The following is a 21919-nucleotide window of genomic DNA, read 5'->3' as shown; positions in this document are numbered from 1 at the left end:
TTAAATTAATTTTACCATTAAAGTAATTTGTTTAATTACGTGAACAATAATTTTTTTTAATTAATTTTACCATCAACAATAAGTTTGTATTCTCTGCACTACAACTCCACCAGCTCCAACAGGTTTCGAAATTTGGGTTTTCAGCAGACTCACTCTTCTGATCGAACCTGCGTATCACAGTCGTAGTCATCTTCCATGATTTTACAATTAGGGCTTGCAGAAAAGGGCGGGAGGAGCAGGATTTGAGAGGCTTCAGGGCCCGGGCTCCGATCGCCATTGAGGTTGAAAGAGGACTTCGTCTCGAGTAAGTTGATTCGGGTCACATTAGAATTTCCCCATTCAATGCAAACTTCAAACCCTAATTTCCATGGATTTGGCATTGTGTTGGCCAATGCCAATGCAGTGCCTAATCTACAGAAACCGCCAAGGCTTTATTCTTATCGATTTATGAAAGTAAGGTTTACCATTTTTATGTTTTTAATTGTTTCATGGAATTTTTGGGCAAAATCCAGCAATGTATTAGCTGAAAATTCATTTCAGATTGTTCGATTTCGAAAATGTAGCTAAACCATTGTTATAAAGGTGGGAGCTTTACAGTGTAACATACGCAAACCATTTTCACCGAATGTTGCAGTTGCGGGTTAGGCCAGTTGGACAAGGTAGTGTGCCCGCTCCATTGCACGCCGTCCCCGTAGATTAGAGTAGCTTTACTGAATGACACAATTATCCTGACCAAGTTTTCTTTATGTTTTGAGTTCAATCATAGCAATGTTAAGAATTGGTTCTTTTGTGGATATGCAGATGACAGTATAAAGGGACGATTATATGAAGAACTAGTTTGGGGGGAATGGTGGGTTCATAATGGTGGGTTCATCTATAACTAATTCGAGATATACGTATTTACATGACTGTAAGCGGCCTTGTGAAGCAGTTGATGTGCACCACATCATTGTAAGAAAGAGTGGTGCGAAGGGTCTCTTCGTATACTTGTTTGCTGTTGTTATTCTAGCTACCGCCTTCTACGTTTTCTTTGTTAAGGTATGCCTTATATCCGCTTAATTTCATATATCTCGTATAAATCATTTTACTTTGTACTTCTGTTTATATCTTTATTCTCGAGGTCCAGTTTAAGAACTTATGAACTTGAATTTAGTCTGGCGAGAGACTTTCAGTTGCCATTTTCTGTTGCAGGATTTTGTTTGGTTTGTTTGAAAACCTTGTTCTTGAAAGAAATTTCACAGTGGATTATATGCCCGTTTTATAAGAACGTATTGGGTATCTGAAATTCCATCATACCTCAACAACTTTGACACAATGATCTTACAATTAACAGGAGAAATCAGTCATCATTGTTTTATGGAGTCTCCTTTTAGATGCGTTCCTTGTAAAATTGCTTCAGAAGAGTGTTGAGAAAGGTGAGGACCCGAGTGATGGGGCTTTTGGTCCTCTGAACTGATACTTCCCGTGTTATTTCACATTAAGAATGTTTCTTGTCACGCTCTTACCTTGTTTAGTGTATTAATGACGACAGAGTCCATCATGGTTATGCCAGCGTTTGGAGTTCAACTAGAAACTCACTATGTGAGGTAGCTTCTCTCTCTATTTGTTTTATGTGTATTATCTTTATTGACTAAATCATCTGTGCGAATTTACCCCTTTTACCATTGTAGTGGAAAGATTATTCGTCGGTTCGTTCCTATGGACAAGATTTTAAAACCTGTGGTACTAGAATGTGTGACTCCAGTTACTTGTTACTGGAGCCTGTCTTTCATTGTACACGGGGAAGCAGAATTGGTATTAGTTTTTAAGGTACATAATTCCTTCTACTTATCAACTTAAGCTTGGAGAATCATCCGATTGGCAAGCTATTAGGAGGCATAAATGTGATGAAAGAGCTTGGCTTTTGAAAGTTGAATTCGTTTTCCAGGAATTGCGTCCGCCTATGAAAATGTTGGTGCCCATCTGGAAGGCCTTATGTGCTGCCACTGGTACTAAAGGAAGCTCAAACGCATGTACGGAAGATGGTTGATGGAGATGATTGATTGCTGCTCAAGCAACATAGAATAATTTGCGGAGCTAATGCATCCTCTTCAAGGTCACGTAGTTGTTTAGCATTCCGATTGATGGAGTTTCTGTTGCAAACCAAGTGACGAGGAGGATGAAAGGCGAGGATTTTGATACATACAAGATTTAAAGGAATTCCTATTGCAGTCAGTTACGCAGGTCACACTGTACAATCTGCTAATTTGATTAATTGTAGCCAAATTCAATGTAAATTCAAAGTTTGTTCTCATTCTTTACTGTTGATTTGGTAAGGCAGCATTCCGATATAGCAATCGAATGAGTAGTCGAGTATTCGAGTTAACCATTTGTGTACCGGTGACTGTTCTGATTCTCCCTCCCTCGTTTCTCCTTCACTCTTGCTATAATTGGAGCCAAAGTTTCAAACTCTGGCAAGAGTGATTTGACTTCTTGAACTATTATCCAGTTGGAGTGACCCTATGAACTATTTTTACAGTAAATTAACCCTTTGAACCATTTGAAATTAGACAACTCACCTCTTGCCGTCATATTCGATGAAATTTCTTTTCACTTTGCCCCCAAATACCGGCACGTGACCAACGCGTAATTCACTTTTGAGGGTAAAGTCGTGCCACTATTTGACAGCAAAGTATATAAAATTTAATTGAATCTCATGATGAGGAGTTAATTGGCTGATTTCAAATAGTTCAGGGGCTTAATTTAGGGAATCTTAACGAAACACTCCTGGTATTGTTCACTTATAACATTAAGGACATTTTAACCTTGAAAAGTCACTCCTGGTACTATTCACTTACACATGTATTTTGTCCTTTTGATTAAAGCCAAAGTTTTTAAAAACTTTTCGTTAGTTTTCCTCTTAATTTACCATAAAAATACTATTAAGTTTTCTGCATAAAAATACTATTAAGTTTTCTGCAAGATAAATGATTGTAATCATGGTTTACCATATGCTTGCCTTGCCACCAAAGATTAGACTAATCACGTATTGATTACAAATCCGGGGTGCCCAACCACTATCATGATTAAGTATTTACCTGCAAAACATTCGCTTTACAAAAATCTGCCCACGTGATCAGTGACATAGACATAAAGAGATATATCTCGATGACAACAGATTTTCATCTATTGTACCGTTGTGACAAAACGTCATAAATCTTGGCTGAAACAAGATTGGTTAACAGAAAACTAAAATGAAATGATATTCTTTATGTGGAAAAACAAGTTACACGATCAGTCAAGTGCTCATAAAAAGGCACGTTCCTTGTTTTTCTTCAATGGGGCTGGCAATGGCATATGTACTTTATCAGCATGAAGCATGCTATACACTAGGTACAAAGAATGAGAATGAATTTACGGCTTTGAATGTGTCAATTCCGCATAGGCAGGGCCGGCATTGTGACTCTGGAACAAAATTGGATCGTCATCACTCTAGCTTCTAGCCAAGTTTAAACGTTTTTCCGCACGTGCGAGACTAAGTTCATGTCGACCTAACCCATGCCACAACTGATCCGCACCATCATTTGAGGACGCAATCTTAGCTATTTGCTTATGCAACGCCTCCAAGTTGACAAGCGGGGCAGTTGTTGGTCGACCATGAGCACACTGCAAAACAAATTTTTTTTTCAGTGTTTCAGGAAGCCAACATAGAAGCCTCTCCCCGATACTACAAATCCACATTCACATCCATAAGTTTTCTTAGCCTGTAACGACCACTTACTTGGAAACATAGAGAAGTCTGCTTTAGCTCTTCAACGATGAGGTTACACTCGGAAGGAAGCAAGGAATCCCCAAACATAATTGCACCTGACAAGAGAAGGAAATGATTGAAAAAGTAAGAACTGCGTTAAGAGGTCAAAGAGTACAAGGTTATTCTGTCACTATAATTACACCAACGCAAGGTTGACTTTCCAGTTTCTGTATGCAATATACTCAGTGGAGGAAAGGCCCTAATAAGATTCTTGCCCTAAAAAGTTTAAGAATCTTTAGGTCCGTATTATTGAACAAGACTTGTTTGCCTCTAGGGTGAGCACGAAGGTTCAGATTTACCTCTGCATGCTTTAGAGTTTAGGATTCGAAGAACTGATGGTGGCGTTGTGGATGATCCATCTGTATCAGCAAGCTGAAGATTCAACAGAAAGCTGTCAGTCATAAGTTAATTAAAGTTGGGGAATGAATACGATAAAGAACATCGTCAGAAAAAGAGGAAGGGAAAACTGTCATAGAACTAAAGGCACATTACCTGCTGAAGAAATTCCATAAGATCCAAGTCAGATAAATTGACGCCTAAGATGCAGGGTACCTGCATCTCGTTTATAGAAGAAAATCGTATCAATAACGGGAACATATGAGCGGCAGCTTCATATCAAGTCATCACTTCAAACGAAACAATGTAGAGATAGGTAAATGATCTTGGTTCAACATGTTTTGAGCTCATAAAAGAGTGAATGGAAGACTTAAATATGAGAAGTGATGGGTTATTTACCGCAATAAGTGTGATGGCTGTTGGCTGCCTGTGAAGGAGATTCAAATTCCTGCCAAATGGTTAAATCCCAAAAGTCAGGGTACATGACAACAATGTCTCAGAAAATACAATACAGCTTCAAAAATTAACCATGCAAGTGGTGTCCAACTTATCATATTTTTGCAACACCAAGCATGAAAACCAAAATGAGGCAAAAGAAGCAACAACGTTTAATAGATGAATACATAACATGAAATCAAACACTAGACATGCACGTTATGCGCTGATTCATAACTCAATTGTGCAACCGAAAACTAAACATTGCAATTACAAGAATTTCAAATCCTTAGGGGCACCCCAATAGTCTTGCAGAGTTTATCTAGTGACACTCAAATCAGCAATACAGAAGCCTGCCAAGTTTTTGTGTTATGTTCATAACTTCATAATGTTGGACACTGGTTGCAGTATCATATTCTTTTGTAAATAATAAATTATCAATAAATAAGAAATATGCCAGGTAAGTCACGTAAAATACCTCTTGAAGGACCCTGAACCTTCAGTATGTGTGTTGCAGAGCCAACCCCACTCTTGAACTGGTTTTGCATAGTTATGCAGTAACTGGTAGCCAATCTCTGGCAGCACCTGAATTATGTTATAAGACCAAAGAGTCAAGGAATGCAACCATTAAAATTTCATTTAGCATCAGATACACTACATACCAACTCTTGTTCAACATCCAGAAAAGTAATCGCCTTTGCTTCTCCTTCTCCACATAGCACCTACGTAGTCAGCTAGTCATGTAAGCCAAAATAGAAATATCATTTTCAACAGTTTAAACAGGGACGATACTAATACCTTCTGACGCAACTCCTCCAACCGAATCCTTTCATCTGCAGCATGCTGTAGAAAAGAATTGCTGCTAAAGTTAGAACTCCAGCTGCATTAGTGTGCATGTGCGACTTAGTATGAATGTAGTTAATGTTTTATACAGCTGCATGTACTGCATATTTACGCTTATGCATCTACTTCGAAGACATACAATTCCATCTTATTCTGATAAAGTTTTCGAGTGACCAAGATTTTCATATATAAACTAATATCCTAGGTAGTTTATTTCTTCCTCTCTGAAGGCCACTTTTGGGTGAGTAAAGAACGTGATTAGATACATGCAAACTTTTGTTGTGATCTATAAGTGAATTGTAGGTGCCCCTTATTTAACAAGAAACTTACTGCTGATTTATATAAGAGCATAACTCCCAAACCAAAACTCCAAAAAAAAAAAAAAAAAAAAAAAAAAAAACCTGAAAAAATATACAACAAACAGACCTGGTCAATGACAGCAAGTGTAGTACCGGCTATAACTGCAATATATTTCTTATCCACCTGGCGAAGAACTCTGCAATCACTGAGGCAGTTCTTGTTGATAGATTCAGGAACTAATGAGTCAGAAGAGAGATGCAAGAATCCAGAAGAGATGTCAAGTATGTTTTGATCATCAAGACCTTGTGTTTTACTTGAGCTCTGCATTATAAAAAAAATATTATTCCCAATTACAATTTGATTAAGTGATGCAAACTTTTGCGGAAAACAAGTATAGCGATGATACTTGACTCTCGAGCATCAACTGTCCACTCACACACACACACATATTATTACTCACCGTGATCTGGGGACAGCAATTCCGCCATTTAGTCCCACAGTTCAGGGAGTTTTGATCCTTGGAGATAAATTCTGAAACAGGGCAAGGTTTAGAGCTAACACTATTTTGTCCAATAAATGATAAAGAAGTTATTTTATAATAAGCATTCAAGTATTGATTACACTGTCCATAATAAACATACAAGATACCTTTAATTGGAGCAGTGGCTTGAATCTCAGAACATTTAGACTGTTCAAACATTTCAACTTTGTGCGTCTTGTTTACACCAGCCTTTATATCTTGAGATTTCTCAATATCTGATCTGAAAGAAAATTTGATGGTTGAGAGGATAGAGTCATAACTTAAAAGGAAAACATAACGTAATGACTAATGAGAAAATAATTGAAGTTCAAGTACCTGATGGCTAGTGGGAAATCCTCGAGAGAACTCGAGTTCAAATTTAGATGGCAACCACCAGGAGGTTTATGGAGATCCTTCATCTTGCTAACTTCTGCACAAAAGGTGTATCAGCTAAGCCAAACCTATATCAGCTCCTGCGCCCTAAAGGGAAATCACATGATAATACCTGGATAAGTAGGTGCATCATGAAAGGTTTGTGCATCAGGTTTGCCTGTTGTTGTTGTCAAAGGATGACATAAAGTAGAGTACCTCCTCTTGCTTCTATAGAATGGTGGTGCTGAATGGCTTCTTTTCGATCTTCCTATGGAAGATTGATTTTGTAGACAATCTTGATCTCTAAAATTATCTTTTTGTTTTTTATACAACTCAATACCCATGTTATCTTTTCTGCGGGCATGCAAATATGACCAACCTGTCTCGTCAGCTAATATATCCGAACATTCGGGAGAAAACTCGCCATCTAAATTGTGTGGCTGAAAGAATTTTCCTGAACTTGAATAATCACTAAAATCCAGTTCATGGTCTGTATGCGTAGTGCAGTGTTCTCGGCTGGACCTCTTTGACATTATACCATAACCATATGTGCAGTCCTTTTCTTCACCATCCACAAAATGCCTATTAGTAGCCCTTTTAACAGATCTATAATGTCCTTCAACTGCATTTATATCAGAGACAGGTTCATAGTCCAAATACGTGTTTTGGGATAACGAATTCGAGATCAACGAGCACCAATCATTATTTAAGGTCCTATGGCAGGAACCAATGTTCTCTACATTCATGACTGAACTTTCTTCATAAAACTGCTCCCCATAGTGTGGACGTGACTTTATAAAAGCTCTTGACGGAGAATCAAACTCTGTAGACAGGTCAAATTTTGTCAAAATTTTGGTTAAGGGCCGAGCACTTGATTCCTCCTCTGGCCACAAGAAATCAAAACTCTTGCTGCCGTCAATTTCTGGAATTTCACCACTGTTAGAAGAGCCACCCCGCCTTCTCTTGTTCCCGAAGCCATCACTTTGATATTTAATCCCATTATCTGCACACAGATCCCTCTCATATAGAAAACTTTCTTTTGAGGAACAACTCTTGAGGAACGGTTGTACTAGATTCTGGGTGAACTCTACATCGCTATCGAATTCATGCCGGTCATAAGATACTCTACTACTTGCTGAACCAATGCCAACACTGGGATCAACTTTAAAGGGCTCATCTTTCCATTCTGAGCTAAAGATATTGTCCTCCACATTACTGGATCTTTCTGCAGCAGTGGATCTATTCTCAAGGATATAATCTTCATCAGAGAAATGTTTGATATCCGACATCCAAGGATGATTTTCCTTCTGTTGAGTTGTTAGCATGCATTTGTCTAGACAATCATCCCGTGATTGAAAAGAATAATCAGTGTGAGGACTCAATTCAATCCCAACAAGTTGCCCTTGGAAGCCATTGAAATCTTCAGTATATTCAAATGGCATTCTGACATGTTTCTTCTGAGATGTACGGTTCTCTTCTTGAATTAACACATCCATAATGTCAGGAGAAGCCTGACAAATTTGCCTGCTCTCTTTTTTCCCAAACTTAGAGAGTTCTGACAAATCTCCATCAAGTAAATCTACCAAGAGAAAGGATATGAGCCAGGAAAACTGAACCAAACTAACATCTTTCATTCAGCTCAGAACTCATACTCAATTCACTGCCAAATGAAAATGTGAAAAAAAAAAAAAAATCATGTTCCTTACTTTCATCTGTAGATTTAATGTTGCCACCTTTCTTCCGCATTTGATCTTCTATGAAAATATCAGCTCCATGACAACCAGATTCTCCTAGAAATATCCTAGAGGTTAATACACTTTTAAAAAATACACTATACCAAAATAATGATTCATTAATATGCCTTCACACCAACGTAAGTGAAAGAAGCTCTCAGAAACAAGCCAGGGGCAAAGGTGTACCATCAGGCATCTTTTCCTTCCAGAATTTCTGAATGGCCTTATCAATAAAGGCGAGTACCGGAGCCCAATCCTGGCCAAAGTGGGGGAGACAGAAGAAAAAGAAGCATAAATGTTCAGCGATTTAAATACAAATGTATATATTATAATAAGTTAGCGTTTGAGTAGCAGATCGTATATGATACATAGATCACAACTCACAGTCAAAAAAGGAATGTTACCTTGAACTCCACATATGTCTTTGATGGTTCAAAGGTTAAATCATAAAATATTTGGGGACAGCTTAAATTCAAAACATAAGCTGCAAATGCCTGAGGCCTACTTCGCTTCCTATTTTGGGACCCATCAATAGCCTTACCTGGATCCCAGATTTCAAAAGTATTGGCCAGCTGATTAAGCAATTTATGAATTGGCCCTTTGCAAACGAACCGCAAGTTAATATCTGCCAGTGTCAAGGTCAAGGACAAAATATAACTCATCTCAGACCTAACACACTCCTTCTATAATTTGGTATTCTCCAAAATATAGACATGGATACAGATATACTGGAAGGCCTGCAAAATAAATGTTTCAAGAATAAGAAACAAGGATACAAACATTTAAAAAGTATAAATCATCTACATCATCTATATAAATCCTTCTACCTTATTGGTGACATTATTGCAAGGGCTAGATATGTATCCAGAAAGCTGTAATTTGCCATCACTTGTGTTCAATGCATGAAGAGTGTCGGCGACCTCAGTCCCAAAAGTCCTTTTCAATAGTGTCAAGGGAGAGGGAGAAGGAATTGTACGAAGAAGCTCATCCTCACTACATAGAGTTAGTATTAAATTAATAAACAAGGAAATAAAGACCAATAACCATACATTCTTCAACTAGAAAATGTGTTTAGAGGAAAACCTTTCAATATCTACAACTTTAAAAGAAACATCTGAGTGCACAAGGGCAATCCGATGTACACATTTGTTGACAGAGTCCAATACTTTCTTGGGGCTTCCAGTTTGTAAAGCAAATCAAAAAGCAGATCAAATCAGTTTATTTCATTGCACTATATTGTTTGAGGCAGCTGAAAACAATCTCATATCAACCACATAAAGAAAACAAAATGATCCACAACTGGCACCTGGATTGCATGTACTTCCTCCGAACTGGTTGATTGTAAAACAGATCACGAACAACAACTGTAACAACAACCAAGTGATCAATCAAAATCTTAATGTACGTGGAATTATCCAGGGAAAATGCAATTAAGCATTTATCCAGAGTAATGTAATGGAACCCGTCAAATTAACCATGTTTGATAAACCTTCAATGAAATTCATTTCCATAAACAAATGAAATCCATTTATCCGGAGTAATGTAATGTAATTAGAAAATTTGACAAGCTTAAATGAAGACAATAGCAACAGTAATAGGTTGGTACCTGTAGTGCCCACATCCTTCCTGTCATCATCTACTCCAAGATACAAACATTTGCATCCCTATGAAAAATGGAGGAAAAGTTAACCAGAGCTAAACTTGCATAAAGGCACAAACCAATTCGGTTATGAAAAACAAACGCAAAACAGTAAAAAGCCCACACCTTCATGACTTTGCGATACCCATTTGCCCTCCCATAAGCTTTTGTTAAGATTTCTAACAATGAAACATCAGAAATGGAAGCCAATGCTTCTCCTCGGAAACCAAAGCTCCCAGTTCCAGCATCCGTCTTAGTAGAATGATCAAACTTTGACGTTGCTGCTTATTAAATATACCATACATCATAAAATTCACAAAACATAGACGCATCTAAGTCAAGCATCAATATTTTAAAGTACATTCAATTAAAGGATTGATTATAAGGGAAAATGAGAACTTTACCATATCTTTCTCCCACCAACACCAATCCATCACGAGTAATCCCGCGCCCTACAAGTAACATTAACAAACATTATCCAAGGCACCAAAACCGAACATTCTTTAGATTACAACCGAAAGAGGAAGATCAGCACTGACCATCATCCACTACTTTTACATAGTATGTCCCAACACCTACGAAAACCGATACCTGAGACCATAAACAAACAGTTGTAAAGCTAATTAACTTATTCACCATCATTACTACTTAAAACACAAACTTAATCAAGCTTAATTAAATTCCATAAAGTAATTACCTTCGTTGCACTGGCATCCAAGCTATTGAAAATCAGCTCCTCCACAACGCTCGTCAGGTCGTACAGGACAACTCCAGAACGCACCGAGCTACGAACCGCCTCCGGCAACGGCTTTACGCCCCTCATCGAGACCTAAAATGCCGATACTTTCCAATCCATTAACTCACAGAAAAAGAAAAATTCTTACCTCCATCAATTTTCCCGCACTTTCTCAGCAACCAAACAGAGAAAAGGAAAATGTTTTGGCGAATTGAAATGCTCCGTAGCTTACCTGAAAGAACGAATTCGAAATTAGGGTTCTTAGGTTAGGGGTTAGGGCTTCGGTACGACGACGTCGTTTGGATGATCGGACGACAGTTCGGAGCTCTCCGAGCTCACGGGTTTCGAAAACGAATGAAGAAAAAAAGGCGGTTCGGTGCCAGGCACCAGTTAACTGAATCTTTAACCACCGCTTGCGCCAGTGTACCCAGCAGGGTTTGATAAACTCACAGGTGGCGGGGACTCGGTGAGTCACAGCTGGAACGTCATTGGCTGATATTGAAACCCTAACACGTGGCGCTTGACAGGTATATAGCCGCAGGTAATGTAATTCACAATTTCAAGCGGTCGTTATCCCTTTCACGTGACGTCCTCATGTTAATTACCGATCTACCCCTATAAATTATTTCTATTTTAGTATTTTGCAAAAATAAAAATAAAAGTTGGGGCCTATTTTTTCCTTATCCTTCCATCATGTCATCATATTATCCTTCTCATTTGACCATTGGGTATGTCTTAAGAATTTAATATGAAAAAATTGCACCACTAAACTAGAATTTTACTAATCAATCAACAATAACGATGCGAGAAATGCTAAGGAGATTATTTCAAAGTAAAGACTCTCATGGACTATGTCACCTCATTATTTAACGTCAATTTTATGCCAATATTATAAAATATTATACTAAAAACATGAGGTGACAGTTAATATCCAATGTTTCTCGTGGGATTTGGACAATACAACATTATTCAAAACAAAAGTCAACTAACCACCACATAACCCAAATAATCAAACATGATTATAATACCCTTTTCACCCCAATTAAAAAAAAAAAGGTAAACCCCTACATCAACCAAAACCTCACTAATCTATCCAAGCAAGACCATGACCAACCCAAAAATTACCCAATGAGTCATCAAACCTAATTTGTTAAGTCAGTAGCTTGTAGCTCAATTTGGTTAATAATATTTTTATTTCTTGCTACTCAATAAGATAATATTTTTGCTCTTCATTTTATTTATTACCGTTTAATAAGTTTAAATTTTAAGATGTGTATGGTGGATCTCAAAATTTAAACACATTCAATGATAATAAGTAAAGTGGCAAGCGTGATCACCACTTGATAATGATAAGCAAAAATGCATCCTACTCATAGTTATGAGTTTGAATCTATCAAAAACATGAAACAAATAATTAAACAATTAAAAACAAACTTGACAAAGGATGAAATTGGCATTCATAAATGAGTTAATAAATAGAGTGAGGGGTAAATAAAATTTAAAAAACAAAATTTTAAAAAGAATGGATAAGCAAATTAGCATGAATGCATGGTGATGCCATGGTGGCAGGAGAGAGTGAGTAAATGGGTAAAAAAATAAGGAACAAAAATGGTGGGTTTAATTGTGGGGGTTCTAGAACCAGAACCAGAACCAATCGAAATTCTCTGTCTTTTTGGCACAAAAATATTAATTAATAATATTATATAAAAGGGAAACAAACAACATCTTCCATTTTTCCTTCACCATCCTGATTTTCTTCCTCTCCCTCTGAAAACCCTAATTGCAGCTCTGCCGTTTATCTCTCTCCTTTGTCTCAAAGGAGACAGCTTTAGCTTTAAGATCAGGTATTTTGTTTTTTGCTTCCCCTCCTCTCTCTGTTGTGATCATTTGTATTGAATTTTGATTGAATTGTTGGTAATGACAATTGAAACTTGCATTGATTTTGTTGAATTCTGGTGAATTGAGCTTTGTGGGATTGCGGATTGGTTTCGATTATTGCTCGTTTGATTGTCTGCTTTCGATCTTGTTTGTTTGATGAGTTTGGGTTGGTGTGTTTGAATTTTGCTGTGATTGTGATGCTTGTGATTCAGCTGTGTTGTAAATGTTGTTGAATTTTATTGGATGAGGTTTGATTAAGCTTTGTTTGGTTCCCGGGAAAATTTTGAGGGTTGGATAAGGGCAAGGTGATTTGTGGTTTTTCGGATGTGCTTTCGTTGTCGCAAGTTAACTAGGTTGATTGAAGAAGAGGAGACAGAACTCAATTTAGCTATGTGAATTTCCCGGGATTTAGTCGAGGTTATTGGTTTTAAGGTTTTTGTTGGAACCTGAAGCCACCCAAATCTGAATTTTAAGTTCTTGTCTCTTCATTCGGGTTTTTGCACGAGTAAACAAACGATCTGTGTATGTTGATTTGATTTTAAGAACGGTTGGATTGATTTCGGATTTGGGACTGGTAGGCTGCAAAGTTTTTAGGGTTTTTCTATTTGGGTATTTTTTCATGTATCAAGCATTTGTCTTTTCATCAAAACTTGATTTAGTTCTTGTTATTATGTAGATGGAGTGGTCATCCCCTCTGTGTGAAGAGTAATTGTCATTGCAGTGTAAAAGGGGTATACTGGAAGCAGACCGATGGAGGCAAACATCTGTGACGTCAATCATTTGGATGCTGATGTCCTTCTGCCTCCACGAAAACGTCTGCTTGCTGGTTTGAAGAAACAGAGCCCGGATGGTGATAGTGTTGCATGGCTGTCTCTAGTTGCTACTTCAGCTGCAGCTGCAGATTCAGCATCAGCTTCAGCTTCAGCTTCTGCATCTTCTTCTTCATCGCATTCTTCAAGTGAATTTAACACCCGCCTTAACAATATATTGAGTTCTCATAACTCTAACCTTTCGCCGGAGCAGCTAGTAGAGGTCTCGAATTCTGCTGCTACTGCTGCAGTGAAGGCTGCAGAGGTTGCGAGAGCTGCAGCTGAAGAGAAAGCCGCAATAGCTGCGAAGGCAGTGGCTGCAGCCAAGAGTGCTTTAGATTTGGTTGCCTCTTTTTCGGAAGAAACAGCAGGCAAGGAAAAACACCTGAAAAAGAACAAGTTCAAGAAGCACGTTCCAGTTCAACTCTTGTACAAAAAATACCGACCGATTGAAAATTGTAAGAAGGACGAAGAGTTGGCCCGAAAGTTGCACAGAGCTATAAATAGCTCTCCAAGAATCATAAAGAATTCATCAAGTGCTGACGGAAAGGGTCATAAAAACAAGAGGCCTAAAATCTCACATGGTTCCGAGAAAGTTAGGGTTCCCAATGGGGGCATTGTTTTGGAACAAAACCCGGCATCTACTTGCAATGGACATTCTATGGCAGATAAGGTCAATGTCGAAGGCACCATCCAAGACTTGTACGAAAATGGTAGACCTGATAACGTGGGTCAAATGGAAATGGATAATGGAGAAGCAGAATCAAGTCATATGAAGGAGAAAACTTGGGATGCTGTGAGTACCACTGGTAAAAAGAGGGGAAGAGTGAAGCTAAAAAAGTTGCCGTTGAGCAATTGCACCTTCAGGGATCAAGCAAATCTGAAAGAAGAAACAGATGCGAGAGGCTCCCCATTGACAGACATGAACATGGGTAACCCAAATGCCGGAAAGAAGCCTTTGTTTCCTGTGGAGTCTTCAGCCGATAGTATGCCACCAATTGAGGCTGCACCGGTGTGGAAATGCAAGGATTTCAAGGCTCCAGCATGCGGGAAACAAAATAAAGTCGTGCAATCTTGATGTCAAAAGGATATTGTTGTGACTGGTGAGCCATGAGATAGGATTGAATAGCTGAGGTAGGATTCACAACTTCACGTCTTATAGAAAACGGCCTTATTTCGTTACCTTTTCTTTGTTTTCGCTCCATTTGGCTTTGTAATGAACTTTGAACTGACTACATGTAAATTTAGATGTTACATTTCTTGCATCCGTCGTGCTTTTACCGGCTCGTCCGAATTGCCTGTTGTTCATTTGACAGCAAAGCAAAGCTTGAAGCTGAGATAACAGGGATGTAATTAGCATGTCTAGTGTTTTGTTGATATGTTGCACAATAATTACTGCTGGTGTGCTCATAGATGTATAAAACATTATCATTCCTTTCCTTTTCTGGTTTTTACTTGCAGTGAAAGTTCTGCTTTGAATTTTTTACTGTGTGTGAAATTAATGAAATGGGGTAAATTCTTTACAGTAATTATGAAATGGGGTAAATTCTTTCCATAAATGCAGAGCATTTATATGGTGTTATCTGATCAGTTTGGTACTCTGCTGTTCTTGATCCAATCTTGAACATGCTGCCAGAAATATAAAAAGAACATAATTGTGCTTTAATTAATGTTAAACACCTTTTTACTTTTTATAATACTGGTGTTTAATGGTGATCTCATTTGACATTTAGTACTATGGTCAGTGGTATCCTCTTCACTTGTAAGTGAGAAATCTTAAGTTATATTCTCGTCAAAGACGAATTTGAATCACATTACTATTAGCTCATTGTGAGACTAAGTCCACATTCACCCCCCCCCTTAGGATAGATAATATTATTTGTTAAAAAAAATTGGTGATCTCATTTAGGTTTTGGCCTAAAGAGTTGATTAGAAAAGACGATATATTCTCAACATATGGCAGTTCCACTTTCCAGCAACTAAACTCCATATGATATACCGACTTTTTTTCGGTTATATTAAGAGAATTGAACTCTGAATCTATCATAAACGCTCACTACTAAAAAAATAAAAAAAATTGCAAAAGAAATGTTTTATAATTCTAGGAATTTTTAAAGAACAAACAAAATTGTTTTCAAAAAACCAAAAAAATGGATCATTAAAAACACTATGTTTATAAAAGAAATAATAAAAGAACTCTAAAAAATAAACCCAATTATATTATCTGGATCGAGAGAAATATTTATCAAGAAAATATAAAGATTCCATTACATAACATAAAAATTAAGCAACATTTGGATCACTGTGTTCTTTCTCATATAACTATGAATAAAAAGTTCTAGAACGATCGAGATTGACGGGTGAATCCTTATCAAATAATTCAATGATCAATAACCTAACGATTATGAATTTTAATTCATGTTATGAGCGAGTCTATACTAAAATGGAGAATTTTACATTGAACTAATAGCACAAGAAATTTTTTTAAGCACGGTGTATACAAGCAGTACTCTATAATTCATAATACAAGTGAAAGAAATAATATATTTTTTTATATTTTTCTTTATTTTATGACACAGGAAATACTCTCTTGATGTATACTTTCTTGATGTAATCCGCTTGATATGGGGTTTGTCTAAAAGTACAGTTACAGCGGTATGTCAGTAATTTAAAATGTGTTGGGATTGGGGTTACTGTCCAGTAGTGCTGACTCTTGAACCTTTCGGAGCCAAATATTAATTGGAAGTTGGACTCGCCGACTGTGGATGAAAAAGTAAAACGTAAAATATTATGGATGACCTCATTTACCTAAAATGACCTGCCCTTTTGAACGTTTGGTGTAAAAATTCAAGCCAGCCTTTACCAAAGCTAACCCTTCTTATAATTAAATTACCAAAAAAAAAAAGAAAAAATGAAATACTACAACTAACCTTAATGAGAAACTAAAATACTTTTTAAACGTTCTAAAATAATCCTCTACCAACCAATCTTACATCCTTCAAAAAAATAAAAATTAGGGCAGTAACTCATTCGCAAGAGTTGAGTTTGAGTGCGGCATTCTCTTACAAGAGCTGAGTTTGGAGGAACTCAAATGCAGGAGTTTCGTCCACTTGCGAGCGAGCTATTATAACATTTTCACTTCTATTAACTTTTGGATCTCATTCTGGCTTATAAATTTCGTAATCTTCATGCATTCTATTAGATTCTTAATTAACAATACAATAATCAGATCAAATAGTAAAAGAATAACATAAAAATGGTAAGATGCTCGAAATTTACATTCCAAATCTTTTAATGAGATTACAAATTTTCATATCAAAAAACAAAAATCTAACGATCGAAACACTCAAATATTTCGTATATTAGAATCCCTGCTGTGACATGCTAAAATATAAAAAAATTCATGACGACGTGTCAGTGCATTGCCATAGTTAATTAGTTTCAGAAGTTGCTGTTGTACGTCGGCAGTGGGGCCCACTTGTTGTTTGGCGGTGACCCCACTTGGGTTTTCATACACCTGTTAGTTGACGCTGGAATTAAGCATGTTTCATTTGTCAATTGATTTGTTGCAAATCAGTCGATTTATTGCCAACCCCGGATCCTTTTGGTGGGGATCTTGGAATTCGTGAATCGTGTTCGTTTATCGTACATGATCAATTTTTATTAATTACTGTTTATGTTTATTTTTAAATAAAAATATTTAAAATGATTTCTGACCGCACGATGTACGATGAACGGACACGATTCACGGATCTCCGAAATCCTCACAAAGAGAATCCGGCGACAATCCGGACTCGATTTATTGTACATGTACCGGTGGAATGTTATGTCACAAAAAAAGGCAGTTGTAGCAGTTAGTTCGAAACATTCATTGTTCGTTATTAGGATATAGATTTACCATAACTAATTATAAATGTTTATAATTAAGCACGAATCTTAACGCTGTCTATTCGGGTATAAATTCATCACAATCCATTGAATTATATTCTCATTAAGCACGAATCCGTACCATTGAATTATATTCTCATTAAGCACGAATCCGTACCGAATTCTTATCAGATTCATCTTCCATTCTCAAGAAATTAGGAATAAAATTAGAGAGCAAAACAAAGGTCAAGAAAGGATTAAGAAAACTAAAACCCTAACTCAAGAAAGTCATCAATCTTCATCATTGGCATAAAAATTGTGGGAAAACATTGTTCTGGTTTTAGCTAGTATACAAGCCACCAGGGGCAGATATCCGAAGCGACAGCCGAATTCTCTATCCGAATTTTTCGACATCATTTTTCTCGCGAAAATCGTTACTAATTTACATCTCTTATAGTAATAGTTAATTGAAAAATAATAAGAATCGTATTAGATTCGTAATCAACAAAATTAAATCGCAATCAATAGGTCATACGTGCGGAGGGGAGTCATTTGGAAGCGTTAGATATGGCGTGGTAGGTGTTGCCGGCATCATCATCCTCCATCCTCCAGGATTTTCTTCACTTGCCAACCTTGATCTGATGGTTGCTCATCCCAACATTCACCTTTTCCACTTTAGATTTATTTTTCATCTCGCTCTGGTTCGAAGTACTGCCATTGATCCACGGGTGTTGGAGGCACTGCTGAGTTGTTGGCCGCTTCTCTGGTGCAAAGTCGAAAATGGGGCAAAGAAACTCTGCAAACTCCCGAGCATCAGTCTCTGAAAATTTGTACCTATCAATCAGTATTTTATCGAGTGGCCAAAACTTCAGCCTGCGGATTCTCTTTAGATCACCATGTCGATCAAAGAAGTCCTTGGAACGAGCTCCGCCAATTGCTACCTGAATACCCAAGCATAAGAGAGGAATGGTACCAGACAAAGTTATTCGAGAAATATAACTATATAGGGGTGCTTAAGGATTAAAATTTCACCTTTCGAGGCATCTTCCCAAGGAGTTCCATCATCAATGCAAGGTGGTCCTAAAATCAATCAAACAAATATTTCAATTGCAAACCAGTAAACAGAAGGCAGTAAGAAATGGAGTATTCTCTGCATAACATGACCAATCGCACAAATTTGACAAACTGCAAGTATTAATTAACACGAAGAACTAAATACAGTCGATAACATAAACCTGATTCAAAATGTCGAATTGTACATAAAGAGAATTCCCGTCTACATATATTAGAATTGTCTGGGGAGCTGGGGTTCAAAGCTTTAAAAGAGAAACCATGGGGTTTAATTGAATTCTCAAATATGGAAAAGATGGATACTCTCTACAACTTTGTTGCGATAGAATTTTGTTATAAAACGAAAACAGAATGGTGTAAAAGTGAAACCATCTTTACCTCATCCTCACTAAAGCCCTGTCCCACCTTTGGAGCAAACAACATGTCGCCAGTTGCAAGCTCGAAGGCAGTGCAGGCAAATGACCACATATCAACTGAGTAAGAATAACCAGATCGAAGGATAACTTCAGGAGCTCTATACTGCCTTGTTTGAATCTCTTCTGCAATTTGCTTGTTGGCCCAACATCCATTTCCGAAATCAACAACCTTGCACTTTACATCAATCCCATCCAGGTTTCTTTCGGACTTGGGAAGTTCAATAACTCCCATAGATTCTCTTCTCAACGAAATCTTAGCAACTGCCTTCCTTGCCCTCCTTTTCAACTTTTTCTCAACAAGAGTCATGGTGGCTCCACCCTTCAGGTTCCCTTCAGGCCTTTCCAGAATTGGTGTGAGGCCAGCCCTGACTGGATCTTTGGCAGGATCAATGGTGTTACAGAGAAGAATGTTTTCGGGTTTGAGGTCAGTGTGGATTATACCAAGTTCTCTATGCAAATAGTCGAGACCTATCAGTATGTATTTGCAGATCTCCCTAACTTTATTCAACTTAAGGCCTTTGTAACGGTTATACTTGATCAGCCGAAGTAAGCTATCGCCAAGAAACTCAAGGACCATGCATTGATGCTGCCCGTTCGGGCCTGCGTGCTTAAAATGGTCAATCAGTCGCACAACACACTTGGAATGCATGGGGTCGCCTTCCGCAATACTAGAAAGAAGTTCAATCTCATGAAGAGCGGCTTGAGCAAACTGTGCTGCACTTTTCTGAATCTTAAGAGCAACGTACATCTAACAAATACAAAAGAGAAAATAAGATGATGCAACAATCAGAGTAACTGAAGTAAACATATTATTCTTCCTTCGATTTATCTACTTCACACGGATGCATGGAGCAACGAAAGAGCCAAAAATGGAAGTAGAGAGCTAAAATTTACAATCGTAATACGAAAACACAGAGAAATTATGCATTTAGCATTACTGCATATACAGAACATATGAAGATAGTGTCTTGTTGACAACAATCACTTCTTCAGCCTATCCAAAAGTGATCAAACATCGAATCGAAGACAATCGAATACGGTTGAAAGGTAAATCATACATCAATAAAAAAAATGCATGGAGAATGCAAATTTGAAAAAATTAAGGAAGATCTTAGACATGTAAGCATCATAATACAAAGAAAATTGCTAAAGTCGATAAACAAATGTAAATTATGAATGAAAAGCAAATAAATTTCAGGGATTAAAATGTAATGCAGAAAAGATTTCATACCAATAACTAATAATAAAAAGAAACATTTTTAATGACACAAAAAATGAATGAAAAAAGAAGCTTGGCTTACAGAGGTGGTGGTGTCGTAAGCGAGCCAGACGGTGGAGAACTGACCCCAACCGAGCTTCCTCTGAGCCACGTAGCGGCCGCCGTTGAACTGATCGCCGACCCTGACGGCGTGGTAGCCTCCTTTCCTGTAGGAGTCGATGCCCTCATCGTCCTCCTCCGACCCAGATGAAGATGAGCACGACATTGATCCAACCAGGTTTCTCTCCTTTTCCGATCCAAATTCGAACTGGGTTTCCTGAATACGAACCCAAAACCCAAAAAGCAACGACCTTTACTGCGATTTCGTCAATGGAAGACGATTTGGAACGATGGGTAAAAGCTAAAAGTGGGAAGTTTGGTTGATTTGAATCGACGACTGCATTGCAATGAGGAAGGAGACTCACTCACTCTTCCTTGTGTCAGAGATTAAAATGGAGGATTGTGTGGTGTTCAACAGAAAGGCTCTTCTCCTCTCTCCTCCGATGTCTCTCCACTTTTTTCTCCTTGCTTGCTTTATTTTCCTAGTTGCTTGCTATTGCTGGCATTTTTTCTCGGTGCAGCAAGTGGTGGGTCATTTTGCCCCTTCGCGATGGGGATGTTGTACGTGATCCGGACTAGATCATTTCGAACGTTTTAATCGTTTAAAAGATATAAAAAATAATTTTTTAATAGTTAATGATTTGAAATAATTGATGGTGTTTTATCACAGTGACAGAAAATAATTATGCTTATAATTCATGATGAGGGTTCGATCTTTATCGATCTTTTTTTTCTTCTTAATAATTAACTATTTAACTCACTAACAATATCGCGCTACAATTTTTTCTTAAAAACATCTTATAACTTGGAGCACTATATTGTTATTTATTTTTTTTCCAAAAAAGGGGACACCTGCAAGAGGTTTTGAGAAACTTTACTCTGTCCGTAGTCATAATCAAGCAGACTCACTAGGTAGGAGTATCGATTTCTGAGAAATTGCAAAATTAGGGATTTGGGGTTTTTGGCAAATCACTAAAAGTATGAGGTGGCCATGGATTTTGGGGGGACTGCTGGGGTGGGGAATACTCATTAAGTGGAGTGAAGTGATCGATTTCTGAGGTGTTAGAAAGGGGTTGATGTTGGTTTGATGGGTGTTAGCCACCTGCCCAATAGTCTTTGATTTCTTTATGGCTTTCCCCTTTTGTCTATTAAAGTCTAAATCATCAAACATTTGGGGCGTTACAAGTCATTGTATTGTTCAAGCCTCATAATATAATCAATATGAGCACACAAATTGTGGTTTATCTTTTGTTCAAACAAGAGATATGATCACGAATAGAATTCTTTACTTATTTATTAAGGATGGGGATGTCATGCAGCGACGAACTCATTTTATGCAAGTTCTTCTACTCTTGGTCCTAACGTAAATGTCTGTCAACATTAATAAGGCCTGAAATGTGCATGAAGTTGTGGAGTTGTAGGTGCCAAAAGTAGAGCACTTCCAAACTCTTATTAGTGGTGCCAAAAATAAATGATTGAGAAGAAATTTGATTATCTAACAATTGTGAAAATTGAATTCAACGATTCAAATTCGAATAATATTTACTGTTATGTGACATTAAAGACATACCCATAAAGATAGAGGATGTTTCACATTTTTGTACACCCTTCTTTGACATCACAACGTATTTAAGACATTTTTTTATTTATTTAATCGAATATGATGTTTCACATTTTTGGAAAGTGCATTTAAATGTTTAGGGTTTAGGATCTATGATCTAAAATCATGGAGAACTCCAAACCCTAAAAGGCTAAAACCCTATTCAGAAGCAATTTGCGAAAAACAAACTCTAAAACGCAATAAAAAACACTTTAAGGTTTAGGGCACCTATGATCTAATTAAATTTGAGGGACAA

The 21919-nt window shown here is 37.4% G+C and overlaps 4 protein-coding genes across 10 annotated transcripts; 2 read left to right on the top strand and 2 right to left on the bottom strand.

Annotated features, from left to right (window-relative positions):
• Positions 1-89: 89 nt before the first annotated feature.
• Positions 90-2365, top strand: LOC126609228 (uncharacterized). Of its 3 annotated transcripts, none has more exons than XM_050277211.1 (7): positions 90-304; positions 564-659; positions 802-1038; positions 1334-1415; positions 1532-1586; positions 1671-1809; positions 1928-2365. In XM_050277211.1, the coding sequence occupies exons 3-7, from the start codon at positions 862-864 to the stop codon at positions 2027-2029; spliced, it is 555 nt and encodes a 184-aa protein (XP_050133168.1). In that variant the 5' UTR covers positions 90-304; positions 564-659; positions 802-861; the 3' UTR covers positions 2030-2365. The 3 variants fall into 3 exon arrangements, with proteins under 3 accessions (XP_050133168.1, XP_050133171.1, XP_050133165.1); XM_050277214.1 differs by having other exon boundaries at positions 513-659; XM_050277208.1 differs by lacking the exon at positions 564-659.
• Positions 2366-3229: 864 nt separating this feature from the next.
• LOC126609200 (DNA mismatch repair protein MLH3-like) lies at positions 3230-11118 on the bottom strand. 5 transcript variants are annotated; one of them, XM_050277202.1, is made up of 26 exons: positions 10937-11118; positions 10666-10797; positions 10508-10559; positions 10373-10420; positions 10095-10252; positions 9936-9993; positions 9636-9693; positions 9413-9505; positions 9157-9322; positions 9051-9066; positions 8734-8954; positions 8516-8585; positions 8303-8386; positions 6730-8175; positions 6561-6651; positions 6353-6465; positions 6165-6235; positions 5831-6025; positions 5360-5404; positions 5224-5283; positions 5040-5146; positions 4526-4574; positions 4283-4342; positions 4090-4162; positions 3761-3846; positions 3230-3645 (listed from the first exon to the last, which is right to left on the bottom strand). In XM_050277202.1, the coding sequence occupies exons 2-26, from the start codon at positions 10789-10791 to the stop codon at positions 3472-3474; spliced, it is 3720 nt and encodes a 1239-aa protein (XP_050133159.1). In that variant the 5' UTR covers positions 10792-10797; positions 10937-11118; the 3' UTR covers positions 3230-3471. The 5 variants fall into 5 exon arrangements, with proteins under 5 accessions (XP_050133159.1, XP_050133144.1, XP_050133155.1 ...); XM_050277187.1 differs by having other exon boundaries at positions 6561-6654; positions 10666-10811; positions 10937-11117; XM_050277198.1 differs by having other exon boundaries at positions 6561-6654; positions 10095-10249; positions 10666-10811; positions 10937-11116.
• A 1269-nt stretch (positions 11119-12387) lies between these two features.
• LOC126609194 (uncharacterized) lies at positions 12388-14831 on the top strand. The gene is made up of 2 exons (XM_050277177.1): positions 12388-12548; positions 13259-14831. Exon 2 carries the CDS (start codon positions 13333-13335, stop codon positions 14467-14469), a length of 1137 nt encoding a protein of 378 aa, XP_050133134.1. The 5' UTR covers positions 12388-12548; positions 13259-13332; the 3' UTR covers positions 14470-14831.
• Positions 14832-17537: 2706 nt separating this feature from the next.
• On the bottom strand, positions 17538-20611 carry LOC126609190 (uncharacterized). Its single transcript, XM_050277175.1, has 4 exons — positions 20047-20611; positions 18708-19493; positions 18291-18338; positions 17538-18199 (listed from the first exon to the last, which is right to left on the bottom strand). The coding sequence occupies exons 1-4, from the start codon at positions 20227-20229 to the stop codon at positions 17879-17881; spliced, it is 1338 nt and encodes a 445-aa protein (XP_050133132.1). The 5' UTR covers positions 20230-20611; the 3' UTR covers positions 17538-17878.
• Between the last annotated feature and the right edge of the window lie 1308 nt (positions 20612-21919).

Source organism: Malus sylvestris, chromosome 2 (genome assembly GCF_916048215.2).
Source record: "Malus sylvestris chromosome 2, drMalSylv7.2, whole genome shotgun sequence".
In the NCBI taxonomy this organism is placed as follows: Eukaryota; Viridiplantae; Streptophyta; class Magnoliopsida; order Rosales; family Rosaceae; genus Malus; species Malus sylvestris.
This window is presented reverse-complemented; position numbering and strand designations above follow the sequence as displayed.

Excerpts from the sequence above, each read along its gene's own strand:
- LOC126609228 (XM_050277208.1), top strand. The coding sequence starts at position 862 with ATGGTGGGTTCATCTATAACTAATTCGAGATATACGTATTTACATGAC. Across the intron at positions 1,587-1,670 it reads CTAGAAACTCACTATGTGAG|TGGAAAGATTATTCGTCGGT; the intron begins GTAGCTTCTCTC and ends TTACCATTGTAG. Across the intron at positions 1,810-1,927 it reads AATTGGTATTAGTTTTTAAG|GAATTGCGTCCGCCTATGAA; the intron begins GTACATAATTCC and ends TTCGTTTTCCAG.
- LOC126609190 (XM_050277175.1), bottom strand. The coding sequence starts at position 20,229 with ATGTCGTGCTCATCTTCATCTGGGTCGGAGGAGGACGATGAGGGCATC. Across the intron at positions 19,494-20,046 it reads CTTACGACACCACCACCTCT|ATGTACGTTGCTCTTAAGAT; the intron begins GTAAGCCAAGCT and ends TGTATTTGTTAG. Across the intron at positions 18,200-18,290 it reads TTGGGAAGATGCCTCGAAAG|GTAGCAATTGGCGGAGCTCG; the intron begins GTGAAATTTTAA and ends TTGGGTATTCAG.
- LOC126609194 (XM_050277177.1), top strand. The coding sequence starts at position 13,333 with ATGGAGGCAAACATCTGTGACGTCAATCATTTGGATGCTGATGTCCTT.
- LOC126609200 (XM_050277187.1), bottom strand. The coding sequence starts at position 10,791 with ATGAGGGGCGTAAAGCCGTTGCCGGAGGCGGTTCGTAGCTCGGTGCGT. Across the intron at positions 10,560-10,665 it reads TGGATGCCAGTGCAACGAAG|GTATCGGTTTTCGTAGGTGT; the intron begins GTAATTACTTTA and ends TTATGGTCTCAG. Across the intron at positions 9,323-9,412 it reads AAAGTTGTAGATATTGAAAG|TGAGGATGAGCTTCTTCGTA; the intron begins GTTTTCCTCTAA and ends AACTCTATGTAG.